The sequence below is a fragment of the Herpailurus yagouaroundi genome, unplaced genomic scaffold, assembly GCF_014898765.1.
Source record: "Herpailurus yagouaroundi ecotype Mexico unplaced genomic scaffold, PumYag 162, whole genome shotgun sequence".
Classification (NCBI taxonomy): Eukaryota; Metazoa; Chordata; class Mammalia; order Carnivora; family Felidae; genus Herpailurus; species Herpailurus yagouaroundi.
Genome location: NW_024412403.1, coordinates 73,367,487 through 73,387,328, shown reverse-complemented (window position 1 = coordinate 73,387,328; position 19,842 = coordinate 73,367,487). Strand labels below are relative to the sequence as shown.

Below are 19,842 nucleotides of genomic sequence, written 5' to 3'. Positions count from 1 at the left end.
CCAAAATATTATTAACTAGGTCATAATGTAAGTTTACAGGTTTTTGTAAGTTAATTTGTGGATATTTTTTATTGCCCTTCTTTGTGCCTAATATAATTTATTAAGGAAAACCCATGCTTTAAATATTTGAATCAATATGAATTTTTATTTTGAGGAAATAAAGAGACAGTCAAGAGGGGGAATTAGAGATGGTCAAGAAATACTTGTAAACTCTTTCATATATAATTTTAAACGTGTTTTTGTTTTCATTGTTAAATTCTGCTTAAATATAATGGATGCCCATAGATGAAGGAGCTATTATAGGCTTTGTCCTGTACTATGTATGTAATTACTACAACAGAATATGGTAGCAATAAGCCTAAAGAAATAAGCTGAACATATATGTTGTCTTGAAATACTATTCATAGGAATGTTTTGTGTTTGGGTTTTTTTCTTTTTTGATCTAACACAAGTTTTATCATCTTTTGATCATATCTCAAATGAATGTGGGAAGTTAACTCAACAAATTTTAATGAACCCTGTCATTTGTGCTTCTCTGATAAAACTAAGCACATAAACTTAAAGCCTTTAAGATAAATATCCTTGATCAAAGAAATTAAATCTAAGTAAATTATATAATGTATTCAGTTATTTTAGAAATGATAAATTAGTTTAAAATGGTAGCTTTCAGAAAATAAAAAATTACATAGTGTGATCTGAAGCAATATGTAAAATAGAAATTTGGGAGAAGAAAAAAATCCCAAGTAAATGCTCAGGATTTGCTTTTTGTGCTTATTTTATATATGTCTTTAAAAATAACTTAGTAAAATACACTGTCAATGTATTGAAAAAGAGGTTGCATGTTGTAACTTTTCTTTCATACTGTAAGAAGTTAACTGAATTAACGACATATTTAAATCTTATTCTTGTTTGTTGACTGTAACCAACTTTATACACAGTCACTGTGTTCTAACACAGCACCAAAAGTATGCATGATACTGAGTGGGGTAAAAATACGCTTGCCATTGATACAGAACTGCATTCCTTTCCGTAATACCATTTCCCATTCTAAGTTCTTTTCCTTTCCTTAAATGGTGGTTTATGGACTTATTTCCACTACAGACTTATAACATTTCAGTTTCTCATTAACATTTTTAACATTCATTTAGCTATTTTGGCAATACCACATATAGAAATTATGTATTTAATATATATATCATGAGTTTGTGATATTTTATCAGTTCTTATATTACACTTTGTCTTTCCTGCAGTGTAGCATAAATAACAATAAGTAATTAAACAGTATTTTGTATTGAAAATGTAGAGAAACTGGAGGTAGTATGTTTCTTCAGTTTTATGTTTTCCCTACACATATTTGTCTTCTTGCTTTGTGCTATTTTCACTTTTAATAAATTCTTCACCTGGAGGATGTTAAATGTAATACAATTAATTCTTTTCTTAACTAACAGCATTTCTTTCTGTTCTCTATTATGATATCTTTATGATATCTCATTTTGGCTAACTGCAAAGATACCAAAAATCAAAACATTTTAAACTTCATGTTTCTTTTGGTTGTTTGCTGTGAAACTGACTCTGACCACTATATATGCAGTAAGAGGGACAAATAAATACCTTTTATTAAAAACATATCAGTTTTACGGGATACCATAAAAATTATTACTAGATTCAGTGATTGTCATGAACAAAAGATTTAGTCCTTCCCTAAATTAGATTACCATGAATTTTTCTCTGTTGAAACATAACTTTTCTTCTATTTTTCTTTTCTTAAAATTTGGATTCAAGAAAATATTTTTATTTAAATAATGCTACTTGACAGTTTATAAAATAAAAGCCCTTATTTCTTGACAGAATTGCTCTCATCAACTTAATTTTTAAATTCTGCTTAGAGTTATCAGAGCCTTCGATTTTTAGGATTGAAATTAAGACAGTCTGTTGAACTAATGAACTATGAGTTTATTAATCTTGAATCATTGATATGAAAAGGTAAAAATGAAAGTTTAATCTTTCCATTAAGATTTCTAACAAAATAAATTCTTTCAAGCAATAGAATTTGCGCAATAATTACTTTAATCTGCCTCAGCATCTTAATCACCTAGCATCACATGCTTAAAAAATACAGGCATGCTAAAACATACTGCCTGGTGTGGATATACTTCAAAATAATGATAGCATTTTTAAGACATGGATTGAATCAAGAAAAGTCGGAACAAGATTTCCATCCTTTATATCATTCCTGCTTCAAAAAAGTAGCAATGGTTCCTAGTGTCATTGGTAGGTGAGGCCATGTCCTTCAAGACGTGGATGTCTGTGACAGAAATTACAAAAGAAATTATTCCTCTTTAATAGCATCATCTTTATGCTACATGGCTTTAAATCTGAAGGCACAAGTGGGGACATTGAAGAAGGGAAAAATACCTATTTCCAACATCTGTGCAATAAGGGACATCAAATCAACTGTACAACTCTTCCATTGTAGTTCTGTATAAACTATTAGAATCTTTTCTTTTAAACTATTAGAATCTTCTTTTTTTAATGTTTATTTTTGAAAGAAAGAGGGAGCATGAGTTGGGGAGGGACAGACAGACGGTTGGTGGGGGGGGGGGGGGCGCGGCGGCACAGAGGATCGAAAGCAGGCTCTGCACTGAAAGCAGAGAACCTGATGCGGGGCTCTAACCGTGAGATCATGACCTGAGCCAAAGTTGGATGCTTAATGAATTGAGCCACCCAGGTTCCCCAAAACTATTAGAATCTTAATTGCCTTTTTGGCTTTTATATAGGCACCAAGCTTTTTATCCTCTATTCAGGATATGGTGCCAATTAATTAAATATGGTTCTAGTTTATTTATATATACTTTTAAAAATAGATAAATATAGTAGAGCTTAAAGACAAATAAATCAGTTATGATGGCATTCAAGTTGACCAGGAAAGTTCTGACTCTTCTTTTTTGGTTAGATAGCATCAGTAAATCTTTTGCTGCATTCTGCATGGTTGACGGACCCCTCTTAGTTTTCTTCTCATTTCTGAATCATACCATAAACACTCAGTTATCTCTTTTTCTCTTCCAAAAAAAAAGATTAATTGTTTTTAAGTATTCAGCACTAGCAACCTTATCACTTGTTTTGGTTCTTTTTTTAATAGTGACTTTTTCTTAGTTCATTGGAGCCACAAAAAGGGGGAGGGGGAAAATATGCTCAAACCAAAGGGAAAGGAAGATTACTACTGCATAAAAAATATTTGAATAGCTAGAGTAACAATCTAAAATTACTTTTGCTATAGAGCACCTCATGCCTGGAAATCTAGAAAAATATGGATTGATAAGAACATATGTTAATTTGGGTCATACTGTAGTAGTAACTAATCTGAATTACTCTTCCCTTTTTTTATCAAGTAGCACTTATTCAGTATTTTTAGGTATTATTGAATTACACTGTAAATTTTTCAGTATTTTCAGTTGTGAAACATTAGAATTAGAGGAGTTAATACAAAATTAAAAATTCACTTTATTTGTGATTAAAGTAAAATTCATATACAAACTGCACACTGTGGTCACAAGAGTCAGCTTCCACAGAGCTGCTAGGCTGGGCCTTTGTACACACAGATAGTAGACATCCCTTTGTTTTGCCCCTCCTTCTCTTCTTCAGCAGTCATTCAATGACAAGCGTAAAAAGAACCTCTTTTCCCGAAAATTCCCCTTCTACAAGAACAAGGACCAGAGTGAGCAGGAAACAAGTGATGCTGACCGTAAGTATGTGGATCCAGTGGTCAACTGAAAATAAATGTAGAGGGACCTACTGCCCTGCAGTTGGTTGTTACCATGGAGACAGTTTCAAGAGCTGCAACAGGTTACTAATTGTCTTAACCAGGGGCAATCTTAACAGACATAAATTAACTTCTATACCAATCTTAACTTTTTCTGGTACCTTAGGAATTCATAATTTAAAGTAAATACTTTTTTTAAGTTATGTGTTTACAATAGAATCATTTGATGTAAGGGTTCTTGGAAGAAACAGTATACTTTAAAGAATATTTTAGAGAAAAACTATGGATACCTGAGAATCTGCTTACTGATTTCTAGGTATAACATTGACAGTCTTTGGTAATAGATCTTCTGGAATTGTTCCATTTTATCCCACATCTTCATTATATGTAGACAATCTGAATTTTACTTTTAAAATATCAAGAAATGATTTCAAATTTTGCTTCTCTACCCTAATCAGTCTCTAAGCTAGAACTTCCATTCCTTTAGTAGGTTACATTCAGCTGCTAGCTTATTTCAAACTTTCAGAAATCTACAAAAATGCTCTAAAATATGTGCACCTGTAATGGTCTTGGAACTGTCTCTTATTGTAGCACCAATTTTATGCATTACTGACAACTATTTTCTTTGATTATCTTTTTATTGCTTGCTCTCTGGGAACTACTCTCTACAGGAGATCCCTGACGACATGGGATCAAAAGGCCTGAGTAAGTGATCAAAATACTCCCAAGTTAATTTTTAACCTCCATCTACAGATCTACCTTTTTCAGATACATTTTGAGATTCATGGTAGTGCCTTTCTGGCATGAGGAGGTATATGATTTAGATTGCTTTTAGACTTTTCATGTTAACGTGCTTGGGATTTTTACTTCTATAATACATACTTTTTGTTTTTCTAATGCTCCATTTTTCATATGTCATTTGGAAAACTGCTCATAACTACATTTTCCTTTTGTAATTTTCACAGTGATTACTTCTTCTAGGTTCTTTTTTTTTAATAAAAGACTTTTAAGCTTTTGAAAATAATACTACCTGCCCTCATTAGAATGTAGAAAATAATCTTCCTTGCAGATTTATATCCACCTGGTTTTTCTGTTAAAACAAGTTAAAATCACTTTGTTTCTGTGTTAGAAGAGCATTGCTATAATGTGAGACTATAAAATACAGTGGATCTTAATAGAGAAGAATGTGTACCTCAAGTTGAAGTAGCAGTCTATTGGGGGGGGGGGAGGAGCTTACAACTGTGTTTTTGTTTTTTTGTTTTTTTTAATGTTTATTTACTTTTGAGAGAGAGAGAGAGAGATAGAGCATGAGCAGGGGAGGGGCAGAGGGAGAGAGGGAGACACAGAATCTGAAGCAGGCTCCAGGCTCTGAGCTGTCAGCACAGAGCCTGAACACATGAACCGTGAGATCATGACCCAAGCTGAAGTCAGATGCTTAACTGACTGAGCCACCCAGGTGCCCCACATCTGTTTTTAAAGGAGATTATAAGTTATGAAAAGAATTACAAGAAATATTATCCTTTATTTTTCCTTTAACCAAGACGTTGGTGTTTTTGGTTTTTGTTGTGTTGTTCTTATTTAATTTTCTAACTAGTATTTAATTTTCATATAAAACTTGGTAGAGAGTCTGATATATAGGAGTCATTCAGTAAATATCGGAGCCAATGGATGAAACAAGGCATTTTTTAGCAAACAAAATTTTAAATTTAGGTGTTCTCAAATTGATTAAATATGAACGTTTACCAAATATTACTAAGTTACTTTAGGTGACAGTGACTCATAGAGGTAATATTTTGAGCTAAAGTTTCCTAGATAGTTCTTTCAATTTGGATTATTAAGCATTTTGAAGACTTATTTCTTTGTAACTCATTGGTCATTAAGGATATAACCAACATCTTTTAACTTTCTAAGATCTACATTAATAAACATTATATTTCGTAGAAGGTTTTTTCCCTGATTTATGCTAACTTTATACTGCAATCTTAATCTGAAGTGAAAGTACTCAACTTTTATTTCAACCTTAACGATTAAAGGTTTGTATTAGATTGAAGGCAGTATGCTTTATGTGTAATTGTTTCTATACAGACACAGTATGTTATTTTTGCATGTGCCTTTGTAGGATTTGTCAAGAGCCACAAATTTACTATCGCTAGTGGCACCCTTTTTAAATCTTTTACCTTTGGAGAATATAATCAGTAAAAATCTTTAAAACTGGAAAGTATTTCCATAGATTCTTAATGCTATAGAATTTGAGAATGATATATTTTAGAGATGGTATGAATCAGTGTAAGGATCCACAGATTTTTTAATATCTGTTGAATCATCAGAGACCTGTGGAAAACTCCTTGAAGAGGAACTAAATGAATTTGTTTCCCATATTGAAACTGTTATGATGGATGATAATTACACCTACACCACATCTTATTTCCATCTCTCATTTTGATGTTTGGGACTTGAGAAGAGAAATAAATGAAAAACAGTAACTGATTATGAGACAATGTCATTTCTAAAAGGGTTTAATTTTCCGGATGGCAACTTAAGATTCCCTTGAATAATAGGTTTTGTGCTTCATTTCACAGAAACTAAAATAATTTATTCATCTGGTAACTTGATGAGCAAATCTAGAAGATTTTATTTGGAAAAAACTGAGGGAGACAGGAAAATACGAGTAAAATTCTAAACCTCAATATGATGGCAGTTACCACATGAGATAGATGACTAGCAGTTAACAAAGTCCCCATTATTACACAACAGAAAATTCTGGGAAAAGCGTGGTCAGGGACGTTATTTGTAGCCTCAGTAATCTGTATTCTAAAGTTCCGGCTACAGGAAATAAACTTAAGCAAAATCCTGTGAGGTTTTAGTATGAAGAAATAAATGTGACCTCTATAGGTATTCAGGACTTGTTGGAATAGGATTCATGAAGCGACTGAGGACAAAAAGCATAAATTATTTCAGAGAAACAAACCCATTGAAGAAATGTGGAATAACACTGAATATCGAGAAAGATGTACATCTACATGTAATTTTACATAACCTGTGAAAAATAATGTATTTAATTGAAGAAGAAAAAGAAAAAAGTGATAACCTAGAATACTTTTCATAGACATAAACTTCAAATGATTTTACAAAGAAGAGAATCAAATTATTGATTTGCCCTGTTGACAGTACAGGAAACAATGAGAGAATTTGCCTTTCTAATCCTAATTTTGACTAACAGAACTAAGTAGAATATGATGGAAGTCTGAGAGAATGCAAGTAAATCATCATAGCTTGTGAAAAGCTAGAAATAGAAATGTGTGCAGCTTGTATGCTTTAAGAAGGCAACTTTGGAAAAGGTCAGAAAGAAAAAAGTAAGATTCCTTTAACAGATACTAAAAGGAAATAAGTTCAGGAGGGGCTGTATAAGGTGCTCAGAAGTGAAATCATGATGCAGTTTCAGACAAGGTTTGTACCTTTTAAATGAAGGTCAATTTTTATAGCTTTCCATTTTGTAGAACGCCTCAAAAACTCAGGCACATAGGAAAGAGATACGTAATGGGAAGCCTTTCTTCTCATCTCAAAGACTCATTTCAGCAAAGTTGTGCAGAGCTCTTAGATGCCAAAACCAGAATTACTTTTATTTGTGTAAAGAGTAAGTGTAAGAATGGGAGTATTGCTTGAGATGGATGATGTGTAGTAGTTAGGGCAAAGAGAAAAGACATATATGATACATTCTCGGGAAAAGATGTCTGATTAGAAAGGTGAGACTGGATTTAGGGAGATTTGAAATGGCTGTGGTCATCAAACATCAAAATCAAAATTAAAACTTGAAGAAGAATATATTTATACCATGTATGGCAAAGGGATCATATCTTTGCACTACACATTTCTGACAGATCACTAAGAAATAGATTCTCTCTTCATTAGGTAACTGAACAAGGGACGTGAGAAGAATGCTAAAACAATAACAAGTGAAATAAGCATCCAAAATGACAGTTTTTACCCATCTTCTTGACAGACATTTCTTTTAAAGAAAAACCCAGTGGTAGAGTTCCGGGGAATGAGTATTTTCAATATGTTATAATTATGTGTATTTGAAAAAGCATATCTTTTGACCTACTAATTCCTCTTCAAGGAATTTATCCTAAAGATGTAATCAGAGATGGTGATAAAGGTTTATACATCAGGATCTTTATTTTAATTTTATTCAGAAACTACAGTCAAAAAATTTTTGAAACCATCCTAAAATGTCTTACATTTGGGAAGTGGTTAATGAAGTATGATTGTCTATACTTTGTAATATTGTATAGCCATTGAAAATCATATTAAAACATATGACATGGGGAAATGTTCATAATGTGAATGAAAAAAATAAAATGTGAAACTACATATATCATCTCAGGTTTTGTTTAATGTTTATGTATTTTTGAGAGAAAGGGATCACAAGCAAGGAAGGGATGGGGTTGGGGGGCGGACAGAGGATCCAAAGTAGGCTTCGTGCTGACAGCAGAGATCCCAATGCAGGGCTCAGACTCACTAACCAAGAGATCATAACCTGAACTGAAGTCATACACTTAACCAACTGAGCCACTGGGGCACCCCTATTGTCTCAAATTTGTAAATAAACATATATTTAGGGCTATTTGGAATAGTGTTGCTTTGAACAATATTGCACATGTCTGTTGGTCAACACATATATATCTTTCTGATGGGGAAATACCTGGGAAAGGAATTGGTGGGTCATAGATACATACATCTGTTCAGCTTTGGTAGGTACTGCAAGTAGTTTTCCATAGTGGCTGTACCAATTTTGCCACCCCCAGTAGTGTATGAGTTCTAGTTGCTACATATCTTCTGTGTGTTTGGCATATCTTTTTTTTTCATTTTAGCCATTCTGATGTATGGTAGGGATATCCATTGTGGCTTATTTTGCATTTCCTTGATAAGTAATAAAGTTGGACACCTTTTCATATGTTTATTGGACATTTGAGTACCTTTTTGTGATGAAGTTCCTTTAAAAATACAATTTTTAGGGGCGCCTGGGTGGCTCAGTCAGTTAAGCATCTGATTCAGCTCAGGTCATAAACTTGCAGCTTGTGCGTCGGGCTCTGTGCTAACAACTCAGAGCCCAGAGCCTGCTTCAGATTCTTTGTCTACCTCTCTTTCTGTTCCTTCCCTACTTGCACTCTGTCTCTCTGTCTCTCTCTCTCAAAAATAAATAAAAACTAATATATATATATATATATATATATATATATATATATATATATATGCTAGTTTTAGTTATCAGGAAGAAAGCATTTTACCTTTCTAATAAATTCTCAAGCAGTGATGATGGTGCTATTCCACGAGCCATGCTTTGAACAGCAAGATTTTATTGTAGAGTTACATAAAAGGATACTTGAAAGAACTTGAAGAATTTCATTGCCTAACGGCTATTGGTAATCTTAGAGAATTTGAGATGAGTAGGAGAAATCCCCAGAAAAGACAGAAAAGAGATATGTAGTAACTTTAACTTTTTGCTATATAACATGTCAAATATATTCAATAATAGAAGAATAGTAAAATTAACCCTGTAAGTATTCATTTACCCAACTTCTATAATTGTCAGACTCATGTTTAATTTTGTTTCTTCTTTACTCCTACTTACTATCTTTCGCACTCCTACTTACTATCTTTCGCTCACTCCATTGCAGTAACTAATGTTTCTTTCTTTTATGTATTAGAGATTGTAGAGTGTAATACCAATTCTAATATAAACTTAAGATTTTTTTAATGTGTCATTCCTACTCCGGGAATGAATTTAAGTAAATAGGACAAGAGGTAAAAATAATTATTGATGTTGATGGAAAACAGCTTAAAGCAAACTAAAATGTCTAAGTAATAAGTAGTAAGGTAAATTAGGATTTATCAGTTCAATAGAATGTTATACAATTTAAAATGATTGTTTTGAAGTACATGTGGTAACAAGGAAAGAAAATTTTTTTAATATAATTTATTGTCAAATTGGCTAACATACAGCGTGTAAAGTGTGCTCTTGGTTTTGGGGGTAGATTCCCATGGTTCATCGCTTACATACGACACCCAATGCTCATTCCAACAAGTGCCCTACTCAGTGCCCATCACCCATTTTCCCCTCTCCCCTCCCCCCACTCTCTGGTCAACTCTCAGTTTGTTCTCTGTGTTTAAGAGTCTCTTACAGTTTGCCTCCCTCCCTCACTGTTTGTAACTATTTTTTCCCCTTCCTTTCTCCCATGGTCTTCTGTTAAGTTTGTCAGGATCCACATATGAGTGAAAACATATGATATCTTTCTCTGGCTGACTCATTTCACTCAGCATGACACCTTCCAGTTTGATCCACTTTGCTGCGAATGGCATGATTTCATTCTTTCTCATTGCCAAGCAGTAGTCCACTGTATATATAAACCACATCATCTTTATCCATTCATCAGTTGATGGTCATTTAAGGTCTTTCCATAATTTGGTTATTGTTGAAAGCGCTGCTGTAGACATGGGGGTACATGTGCCCCTGTGAATCAGCAGTCCTGTATCCTTTGAATAAATTTTTAGTAGTGCTCTTGCTGGGTCATAGGGTAGTTCTATGTTTAATTTTTTGAGGAACCTCCACACTGCTTTCCAGAGCAGCTGCACCAGTTTGCATTCCCACCAACAGTGCAAGAGGGTTCCCATTTCTCCACATACTTGCCAGCATCTATTGTTTCCTGAGTTGTTAATTTTAGCCACTCTGACTGGTGTGAGGTGGTATCTCAGTGTGGTTTTGATTTGTATTACAAGAGAAGGAATTTTTAAATATAAACTTTTAAATAACATTTTACATATGCTTGTCATATATTATTTGATTTTACGTATAATTTTTAATGTCCTGCTGTATTTAAAATATATATAATAAGAAGGAAGTTATGTCCTTGTACCTGAAACTAACACAACATTGTATGTCAACTGTATTGCAATTATAAAAGGAAGAAAGAAAATTATACCTTGTCTTTGCAGGTTAGAATAACAGACGTAATTTTCAATGTGACAGTAGTTCAAGAAATGTTATCTTATTTGAAGTCTTAAATTCTACCATTCTCTGAACTTTTCAGTAGTGCATCTTGATTTTACGTGGTATGATACAGCAGATATTTCTCTTCCAGCTCTTTTCTTATCCTTTAAAAATGTTTTCCCTTGCTTCACATAAGAAATTTAGATTTCCCTCTCTCCTGTGGAAAATTTTGTTTTTTAATTTTATACATAAAATTACTTTTTTTTTATTCATGGGAGATACTTAGAGAACATTCAGAATTACATTTGCATGGGAAGAGTGCCTGGTGTTTACTGAACAATCAAGTTATGAAATGAGGTCACTTTCAAGGAGAGGCCAGGCAATTTGCGAGTAGGTGTATTTGCTTTACCTTTTGATTGCAAAGCAGCCATTGTCAGTTTTATCAAAACCGCATTTCTCAGAAACACTAGTCTATTTTAAAATACAAGCCTACTTTCTAGAATTCCCTTCCATTTGACTTTTTTTCGAGGCATCTGAATCTATGACATCTAAAATGCTTTATATGATCTCAAAAACATGGATTTTCATTTCTCTACAGGAACAAGAAAGAAGCTGAACTAAAAGCAAGATCATTTCTTTTTTAAGACATTCCTTCATTAAAATGGCCATCTGTTTGGTCAAATACAACTTGTCTCTTCTCTTTTTGGGTTCTGTGTCTACATTTGGACTAGGATCACTTTGCCCTCTTTGTCATATTCTACTTGATATTTGTCATAGATTTTGTTTGTAATCTGTGTTGTACAAAAATGGAGCATTTTCCTTAATTACAGGGTTTTTTTTTCCTTCCTAATTCATATTTATTTGAAAAAAAACAAAATTTTCAAGGAAAATCAAAAATGACTTTTAAAAATTGAGTATGTGATTTATATTGCAATATTTTGTAATGTCATCTTGTGTTTATCTTGATAATTTGCTTTTTTTAAACTCATGACACTTTTCTTTATTTTTTTCCATTGTCCTGCAATTTCAGAGCATATAACTTCTAATGCCAGCGATAGTGAAAGTAGTTACCGTAAGTGTTTTAAGTTACTTGTTCTTTTGTAATCACAAGTAATACATACCCTTTGGGAGTTATTGCCTTAGTGATGTGTTCTAAAAACAAAATCAGATGCGTAATATTTTAAAATCAGGGAGAGCCAAGTAAAAGTCTGTACTTCAGAAATAAAGTCCTATATGTACAACAGCTAATTTCCAAAAATTTATAAAATTCTAAAATCCTTTTTACAAACAGTACTATTTGTATACACAGTACACTTATATGTATGTATCTTTTACAAGAAAAAAATCTGGTTAAATGAGGGATAAACTTCTATTTTGCCATTTTCTTTAGTAATTTTGTTTTTAATATGAGCATTAAAATGTTTTTAAGTAATGCTAAATTTTTGTTAGCTTTATGTCCTTTTTTATTCTTTGTCACCAGTCCTGGGTTAACTGTTCTGGGTTGAGTTTATTTATTACCAGCGTCTGGTGAACATACACGATGAAGGAAAATTTTTCAACAGTTGCTCAAACAATAATACTGATTTCTTTTTGGTGTACTGTGTTACATTCTTGGTATCATATTGTTAAGTGAACTATGCAAGCATGTGAAGTTTTTTTTAACAGATTTGGGCATGGGAGTAACAGGGGGAGTGCATGAATTTATCAGTTGTGGTACCGTAAAAATTAAAATTGCTTTTCTAACTTTTTTTTTTTTTACTGCTGTCTAATGTGAAAGTAATCTTGATTACAGATGAGTATGGCTGCTCAAAAGGTCCATCCTGTTAATATCAGTCTCTGATATTTTTTCATGTTGACAATATATACTTTTAACCCTCATTCATTTCATTGGTTGTTATTTTTTGCATAATAGTTACATAACAATTTTCTTTTTTTTGGTATGGGAATGTGATTTCTTATTAGTGTTTTATTAATGTGTAATAGAACTCACCATAGAGCAGTTGAGTAGCTTTCTAGTCTAAAAAGAGGTAATGAAAGTATATACTGTCTGTCTCACCATTTGCATGAATTGTTAGGTGTGGAATATTCAAATTGCATGTTTTTGCTAATATATAAACCATGTTTTACAGTACTTTAAAAAGCAGCTTGTAAGTATGTATTTTATACATTATGATAATAAATAAAACAGTGAAATACACTTTTAAAGCAGTGAAATATACTTTTAAAGCCAGTATATGAATTTAAAAGCTCTACAGCTGCATACATGTGATATAAACCAGTGACAAATTTAATGAAAAGGTTGCTATAGAATCTTGATAATCAAGGGGAATATCCTCAAATATATTATACAACATTGATTGTTTTTATTGAACTGCTTGAAGTAACAGTCCTTCCTAGTTTGTTTTCTATACGTGTGTGTGTGTGTGTGTGTGTGTGTGTGTGTGTGTGTGTGTGTTAAGAATCCCAGGAATTTTTAACTCTCTCTTTAGTTCATTTTGCTGAGTGAAGATATAATTTGTAGACTTTTTTTTTAATTGGCTTTATTAAGCAATTCATGAATTGAGCAGCATCCCATCTAGTAGTAGAAGGGAGTACCCTTATCTAAAGCTTTTTTAAACTCATTTTTTTTCTTTTAATATTGTTTTTCCTTTTTTTTTTTTTTTTTTTTTTTTTTAATTATAGCATGGGAGAGGGGCAGGGAGAGAAAGGGAGGGTATCTTAAGCATCTCCACACAGAGCGTGGAGCCAGACATGGAGCTTGATCCCACAACCCCAGGATGATGACCTGATCCAAAATCAAGAGTTGGGACACTCAACCAGCTGAGCCACACAGGCACTACTAAACTCACTTTAAATGTTACATATATATTATTTTTTCATTTTTTTAATGTTTATTTTTGAGAGAGAGAGAGAGACACACACAAGCATGAGTGGGGGAGGGGCAGAAAGAAGGAGGCACAGAATCAGAAGCAGTTTCCAGGCTTCGAGCTTTCAGCACAGAGCCTGACGCAGGGCTCGAACCCAAAAACCGCAAGGTCATGACCTGAGCCAAAGTCAGATGCTTAACTGACTGAGCCACCCAGGTTCCCCATAAATGTTATATTTTTAATTGAATAAATGAATTATTAGAACAATTAGTGAATTTTTTTTACCAGTAAAATAGTGACTATAGTTTTACCTTTATATTAAATTTTTTATTATAATCATAATTATAAAAAAATAAATATATCCTGTTAAATATTGTATCTGGTGGGACCAAAAGAACAACATATTCTTAATAGCAGTAAATTGCATAAATATGCATATATGTAGAACTGTTCTTTAAAAAGTTAATCTTTAAGAGACTTATTAGTTCTCAGCTTCTGAATAAAAATTAATGTCACATGCTTGACATCACAAATAAGATTTTAAATAGATCTAATGATAGTTTAAAACACAGAATAACAGAAAAGTAGTTGTTAAATAGCACATTTGTATTTTGTTTTTACATTTATCAAACTTATGACTTTATAATTTGCCACTTTTTTTTTTTTTTTTTTTTTTTTTAACTAAATCTTGCCGGAAATAATTCACAAAGTACATCTTTGCTGTTTTCTCAGGAAAGTGCCAGTAATTTATATGTTATGTATGACAAATTAAGTTAGCATTAGTTATCTTAATAGATTTTCTCATCTGTATTTTAACTTTCTAATAGGTGGTCAAGAAGAATATGTCTTATCTTATGAGCCAGTGAATCAACAAGAAGGTTTGTGAAGTCTGTTGATTTATAATCTAATAGAAAAATATACTTCTTACTTTGGAAAATAGGTCTAACTTACACCTCAAAATAATGTTTATTAGAATTTTGCTATATTTTTTCTATAAATATAGAAATTTGCTATATGTATCTTGTGAAGTGTGGTTTAGTTTACAGTGTTAGAATTTAGTCATTTTGTATTAGCTGTTTTATATTGCTATTTTATTTTCTAAGCAGCTTCTTTCCAGTGTTTATGATAGTGTCACTGTCCTACAGTGACCCTTGTTCAAAATTTTGTAAACATCTTTGATCTTTCTCTGTTTTCATCTCCCTTGTCCAGTCAGTTTCTAGGTCCTATTTATCCTTCTCTCATTATCTTCCTTATTTATAACCTTCTTTTCATCCCTCCTACCATAATTCTGATCCTATCAATCTCCCTGCTTTTAGCATAATCCTTTACAATCCAGTGTAAGGTATAATCCACTCCTATTAAATCATCTTTCTAGATCACTCCTGTAATTATATCACTTCTTACACCCAGTTTCTTTTTTGCCCTTCTTTGATCTGCTTCCTAACAATTCCTACTTCAGAAAGGATCAGTAAACACTAAACTGGTGTTTTCTCATTTGTAATGAGATGATACTAGCATTGTAGAGAAACACTATCTGCTAAATTCTGAATTTAACTTGGTTGAATTGCCAAGTTTATGACTTCTAATGGGAGATTAACTTAAGTTTAAGATCTGAAAAGTGTATAAACTAGCAAGTTAAGCATCATTGATGGAGAAAGAAAAAAATATTCTTTATAACATTTAAAGATATTTTTATTCTCTGGTGAAATACATTGATGTTTGTTGAGTGTTTATTCCTTTTAACATGCAGTTTATCTTTACAGTTAATTATACTCGACCAGTGATCATATTGGGACCTATGAAAGACAGGATAAATGATGACTTGATCTCTGAATTTCCTGACAAATTTGGATCATGTGTTCCTCGTAAGTAAGCCGCATAAATATTCTTAATTATTGTTCTTAACATTTTGTCACCATGTGTCGTAAAAGCAAACATTACCATTTTTAATGGTTTATACTAAGTTATCCGTTATTCCTCCATATCATTGTCCCTTTTTAAGTTTCAATTAATCGCTGTTGTGTTAAACTTAACAAAACATTTTCTAAGCAGAAAATAGATTTGTTATGTTTGTTAATACTAAAAACTTCAAGTTATTTTCTATTGAAGATACAACTAGACCAAAACGAGACTATGAGGTAGATGGAAGAGATTATCATTTTGTGACTTCAAGAGAGCAGATGGAAAAAGATATCCAGGAGCATAAATTTATTGAAGCTGGCCAGTATAATAACCATCTATATGGAACAAGTGTCCAGTCTGTGCGGGAAGTAGCAGAAAAGGTAAGCACCATGGGCACCTGGCTGGCTCAGTTGGTAAAGCAGGTGACTCTTGATCTCAGGGTTGTAAGTTCAAGCCCTATGTTAGATGTAGAGATTACTTGAAAATAAAAACTTCAAAAAAAAACGTACCAGAGCATTTCCAGAATATAGTTTCTAATCAGATGTGCCTTTGACAGTATAAAAGAATGATGGGATAGAAACTTTTAATTCATATTTTTGAAAAAGTATAGGCTAAATATTGTAGCATTGATCATTTTAATATTATGAATTCAACTAAATACTTAATTTTAGATGACTTAGAAAAATACATAAAGTAGGTAAGGAAGATCAACAAAGAAAATGAGGACAGAAATGGTAACATGAATCTAAGAAGGGAGGTTGTTCTTGTAAGGTCCTATACATTTGCTATACATAGACCTTTCCAATAGCTTTCCAAATGCCTAGCATAATTAAAGAACTAAGACTAGCAATGTTCTTAATAACAGTGAACCAGATGTTTAAGTATAGTTCTTGTACTAAGAGGAAATAAAAATGTCTCCTGAATAGTCATATTTAATTAACAACAGTTTTAAAAATGCTCAGCAGCTCTGTAACAGCAACAGATTTTCTGAGAGCATCCTTCAGATGATGGTAAAGCCAAAACCATGTATTCCAGACAAACTGCTATGCTCAAATTACTATTTAGACCTAGAAAGTAAACATCAAGAAATTATTTTATACCTTTAAAATTAGTGGTTTAAGACTCGGTAATGGAATACCTGTAAAACATAAAGCAGTAATTCAGCATCTCAGTTTTCCATCTGTAAATACTACTCTTTTTTATAAGAGGCTTGGTTAACTCTGATTAGTTTTTAAAATTTTTTAAATGGAAATGTCCAGTGATGCCAAGAATTTGGGAAAATAGAAATCTTAGATATTTTTAGTGGGTTATAAATTAACAGAACTTCTTTTGAGAAGAGTTTGGCAATACCTAAATAAATGCTTGTACCCTGTGACTCAAAAATATACTTCTTGGTATCTAAGTAGAAATTTACTTATGATGATTATGTATAAGAATGTTCATAGCTCTTTATAATAGTGAAAAATTGGAATCAACAAAGGGAAATGGTGAGGTGCCTGGGTGGCTCACTAGGTTAAGCGTCTGACTTTGACTCAGGTCATGATCTCACAGTCTGTGAGTTTAAGCTCCGTGTTGGGCTTTGTGCTGACAGCTCAGAGCCTGAAGCCTACTTCAGATTTTGTGTCTCCCCCTCTCTCTGCCCCTCCCTGCTTGCTCTCGCTCTCTCTCTCAAAAATAAATAAGCATAAAAAATTTTTTTAATAATTAAAAAAAAGGGAAATGGATAGTTAACTTATTTATGCAGTGGGATACAACAGAGTGAATAAACTAGAATATTCACTAGTGAGGTGTAACTACATTAATAAATCTCAAAATATAATGATGACTGTGAAGTTGCAAAGAAGACATACAGTATGATACTATCTACATAAATTTTAAAATAACATGAAACAGCCTATATGGTTTATGGATACATGCTTAGTAAACATAAAAACATGGATGGGAATCATACACACGTATTTCAGGAATATACATAAGCCACTATTCACTGGTTTTCCTTTGGGAGGAAAGGGAAGAAAATTATAGCTTTAGCTTTATTCATGATGTTATATTTCTTCTAAATTTTTTAAAAATGTAAAAAACCACATCCTCACCCTAACTGAAAGATAATGTCCAAACTTCAAATTACTGACAAACGGAAAAGTAAACACCAAGTCACAGCAAGCTATTTCTTTTGCAAGCCATGTAGAGAAGAAAATATTAGAAAGTTCCATAAAGTAAGAATATTACAAGTTCTGCTCTGATCACAATGCAGTAAAGCTATAAATGATGAGAAAATCAAAAACAGTAAGGCCCACCCAACTAGAAATTTTAAAGCTATCTGTTAACTATTACATGAAAGAGAAAATACAAAATGAAATTATAAGTTTTCTTAATAACGAAAACAGTGCATATCAGAATCCATGGAATACATTTAAAAGTGATCACAAGAAAATTCACAGCCTTAAAAACTTTTCCAAACAAAAATAAATAAGAATAAGTAAATAAATAAGAATAAGTAAAAGACTAGAAAGAGAGAAAGGGACGGCATAGTAAAAATAAAAACAAAAATTATATGATAGGCAGAAGGAAGGAAATAATAAAAATAATAGAGGAAAACAGAAAAAGAAAACAAAAAGCAATAATCGATGAAACCCAAAATTGGTTCTTTGAGAAGATCAGAGTCATTAATAAGTGTCTAATCTGATCAGAAAAAGAGAAAAGACAAATTATCAATATCAGAAATGGGAGAGATCAAGGGATACAGGAGTACTGATGCATAGGGGCACTTGTACCCCAATGTTTATAGCAGCACTCTCAACAATAGCCAAGATATGGAAAGAGCCTAAATGTCCATCAACTGATGAATGGATAAAGAAATTGTGGTTTATATACACAATGCAGTACTACGTGGCAATGAGAAAGAATGAAATATGGCCCTTTGTAGCAACGTGGATGGAACTGGAGAGTGTGATGCTAAGTGAAATAAGCCATACAGAGAAAGACAGATACCATATGGTTTCACTCTTATGTGGATCCTGAGAAACTTAACAGAAACCCATGGGGGAGGGGAAGGAAAAAAAAAAGAGAGAGAGAGGTTAAAGTGAGAGAGAGCCAAAACATAAGAGACTCTTAAAGACTGAGAACAAACTGAGGGTTGATGGGGCGTGGGAGGGAGGGGAGGATAGGTGATGGGTATTGAAGAGGGCATCTTTTGGGATGAGCACTGGGTGTTGTATGGAAACCAGTTTGACAATAAATTTCATATATTAAAAAAATTAAAAAAAATAAAACCATCTCACAAAATTAAAACTAAACTAAAAACACTATATTATACTATCTTGCTTAAAGAATAATAATAAACACTGGTGTATAAAAGAAAAAAACAGAAATGGGAGAGATGACAATTTATAAGTATTAAAAGGAAAATCAAAGAATATTAGGAACAACTTTATACCACTCAGTTCAACAATTTAGTTGAAATGGATAAATTCAGGGATGCCTGGGTGGCTCAGTCGGTTGAGCGACGAACTTCAGCTCAGGTCATGATCTCACAGTTTGTGAGTTGGAGCCCCGGATCAGGCTGTGTGCTGACAACTCAGAGCCTGGAGGCTGCTTCTTATTCTGTGTCTCCCTCTCTCTCTGCCCCTCCCCCACTGATGCTGTGTCTCCCTCTGTCTCAGAAATAAATAAATATTAAAAAATTAAAAAAAAAAAAGAAATGGATAAATTCCTTGAAAGAAATAAACTACTTAAGCTTACTTAAGAAATATATCATTTGAATAGTCATATATGCTCTAAAGAGATTGATTTACATTTAAAAGTCACACACACAAAAATCTCCAGTTCCATGTGGCTTCACTAATAAATTCTACCAAACATTTAAGGAAGAATTCATACCCATTTTTACCATAAAATTTAAAAAGAGGAAGTACTGTCCAATTCGTTCTGTGAGTCCAACATTACCTAAATTTCTAAATCTGAAAACACATTACAAAAAAACTACAGACCAATATTTCTTAGGAACACATCTACAGAAATGCTAAGCAAAATTTTAGCAAGTTGAATCTTAATATATAAAAAGGATAATATGCCACTGCCAAGTAGGATTTATGCAGTGAATAGAAGGTAAATACTAGAAAATCAGTTAGTGTAACTCACCATATTAAAAAGGAACTCATGGTTCCTTTTTTTCCTAAAAAAGGAAAATCATAAAATTATCTCCAGAGTTAAAGAAAAGCATTTGACTGTTTCCGATTCTGTGTCTCCCTCTCTCTCTGCCCCTTCCCCGTTCATGCTCTGTCTCTCTCTGTCCCAAAAATAAATAAACGTTGGAAAAAAAAAAA

General features: G+C 32.7%; 1 protein-coding gene across 29 annotated transcripts in view; it reads left to right on the top strand.

The window, feature by feature from the left end:
• DLG1 (discs large MAGUK scaffold protein 1) overlaps window positions 1-19,842 on the top strand; it is a 275,437-nt gene that overhangs the window by 234,269 nt on the left and 21,326 nt on the right. For 10 of the 29 annotated variants that reach the window (XM_040484886.1, XM_040484885.1, XM_040484899.1 and 7 more), the window contains 6 exons: window positions 3,643-3,742; window positions 11,779-11,820; window positions 12,526-12,561; window positions 14,443-14,493; window positions 15,379-15,480; window positions 15,725-15,897. In XM_040484886.1, coding sequence (XP_040340820.1) covers window positions 3,643-3,742; window positions 11,779-11,820; window positions 12,526-12,561; window positions 14,443-14,493; window positions 15,379-15,480; window positions 15,725-15,897 — 504 coding nt within the window. Of the gene's footprint in view, window positions 1-3,642; window positions 3,743-4,431; window positions 4,466-11,778; window positions 11,821-12,525; window positions 12,562-14,442; window positions 14,494-15,378; window positions 15,481-15,724; window positions 15,898-19,842 lie in introns of all 29 variants that reach the window. The other 19 variants (XM_040484904.1, XM_040484900.1, XM_040484892.1 and 16 more) reach the window with 7 other exon arrangements.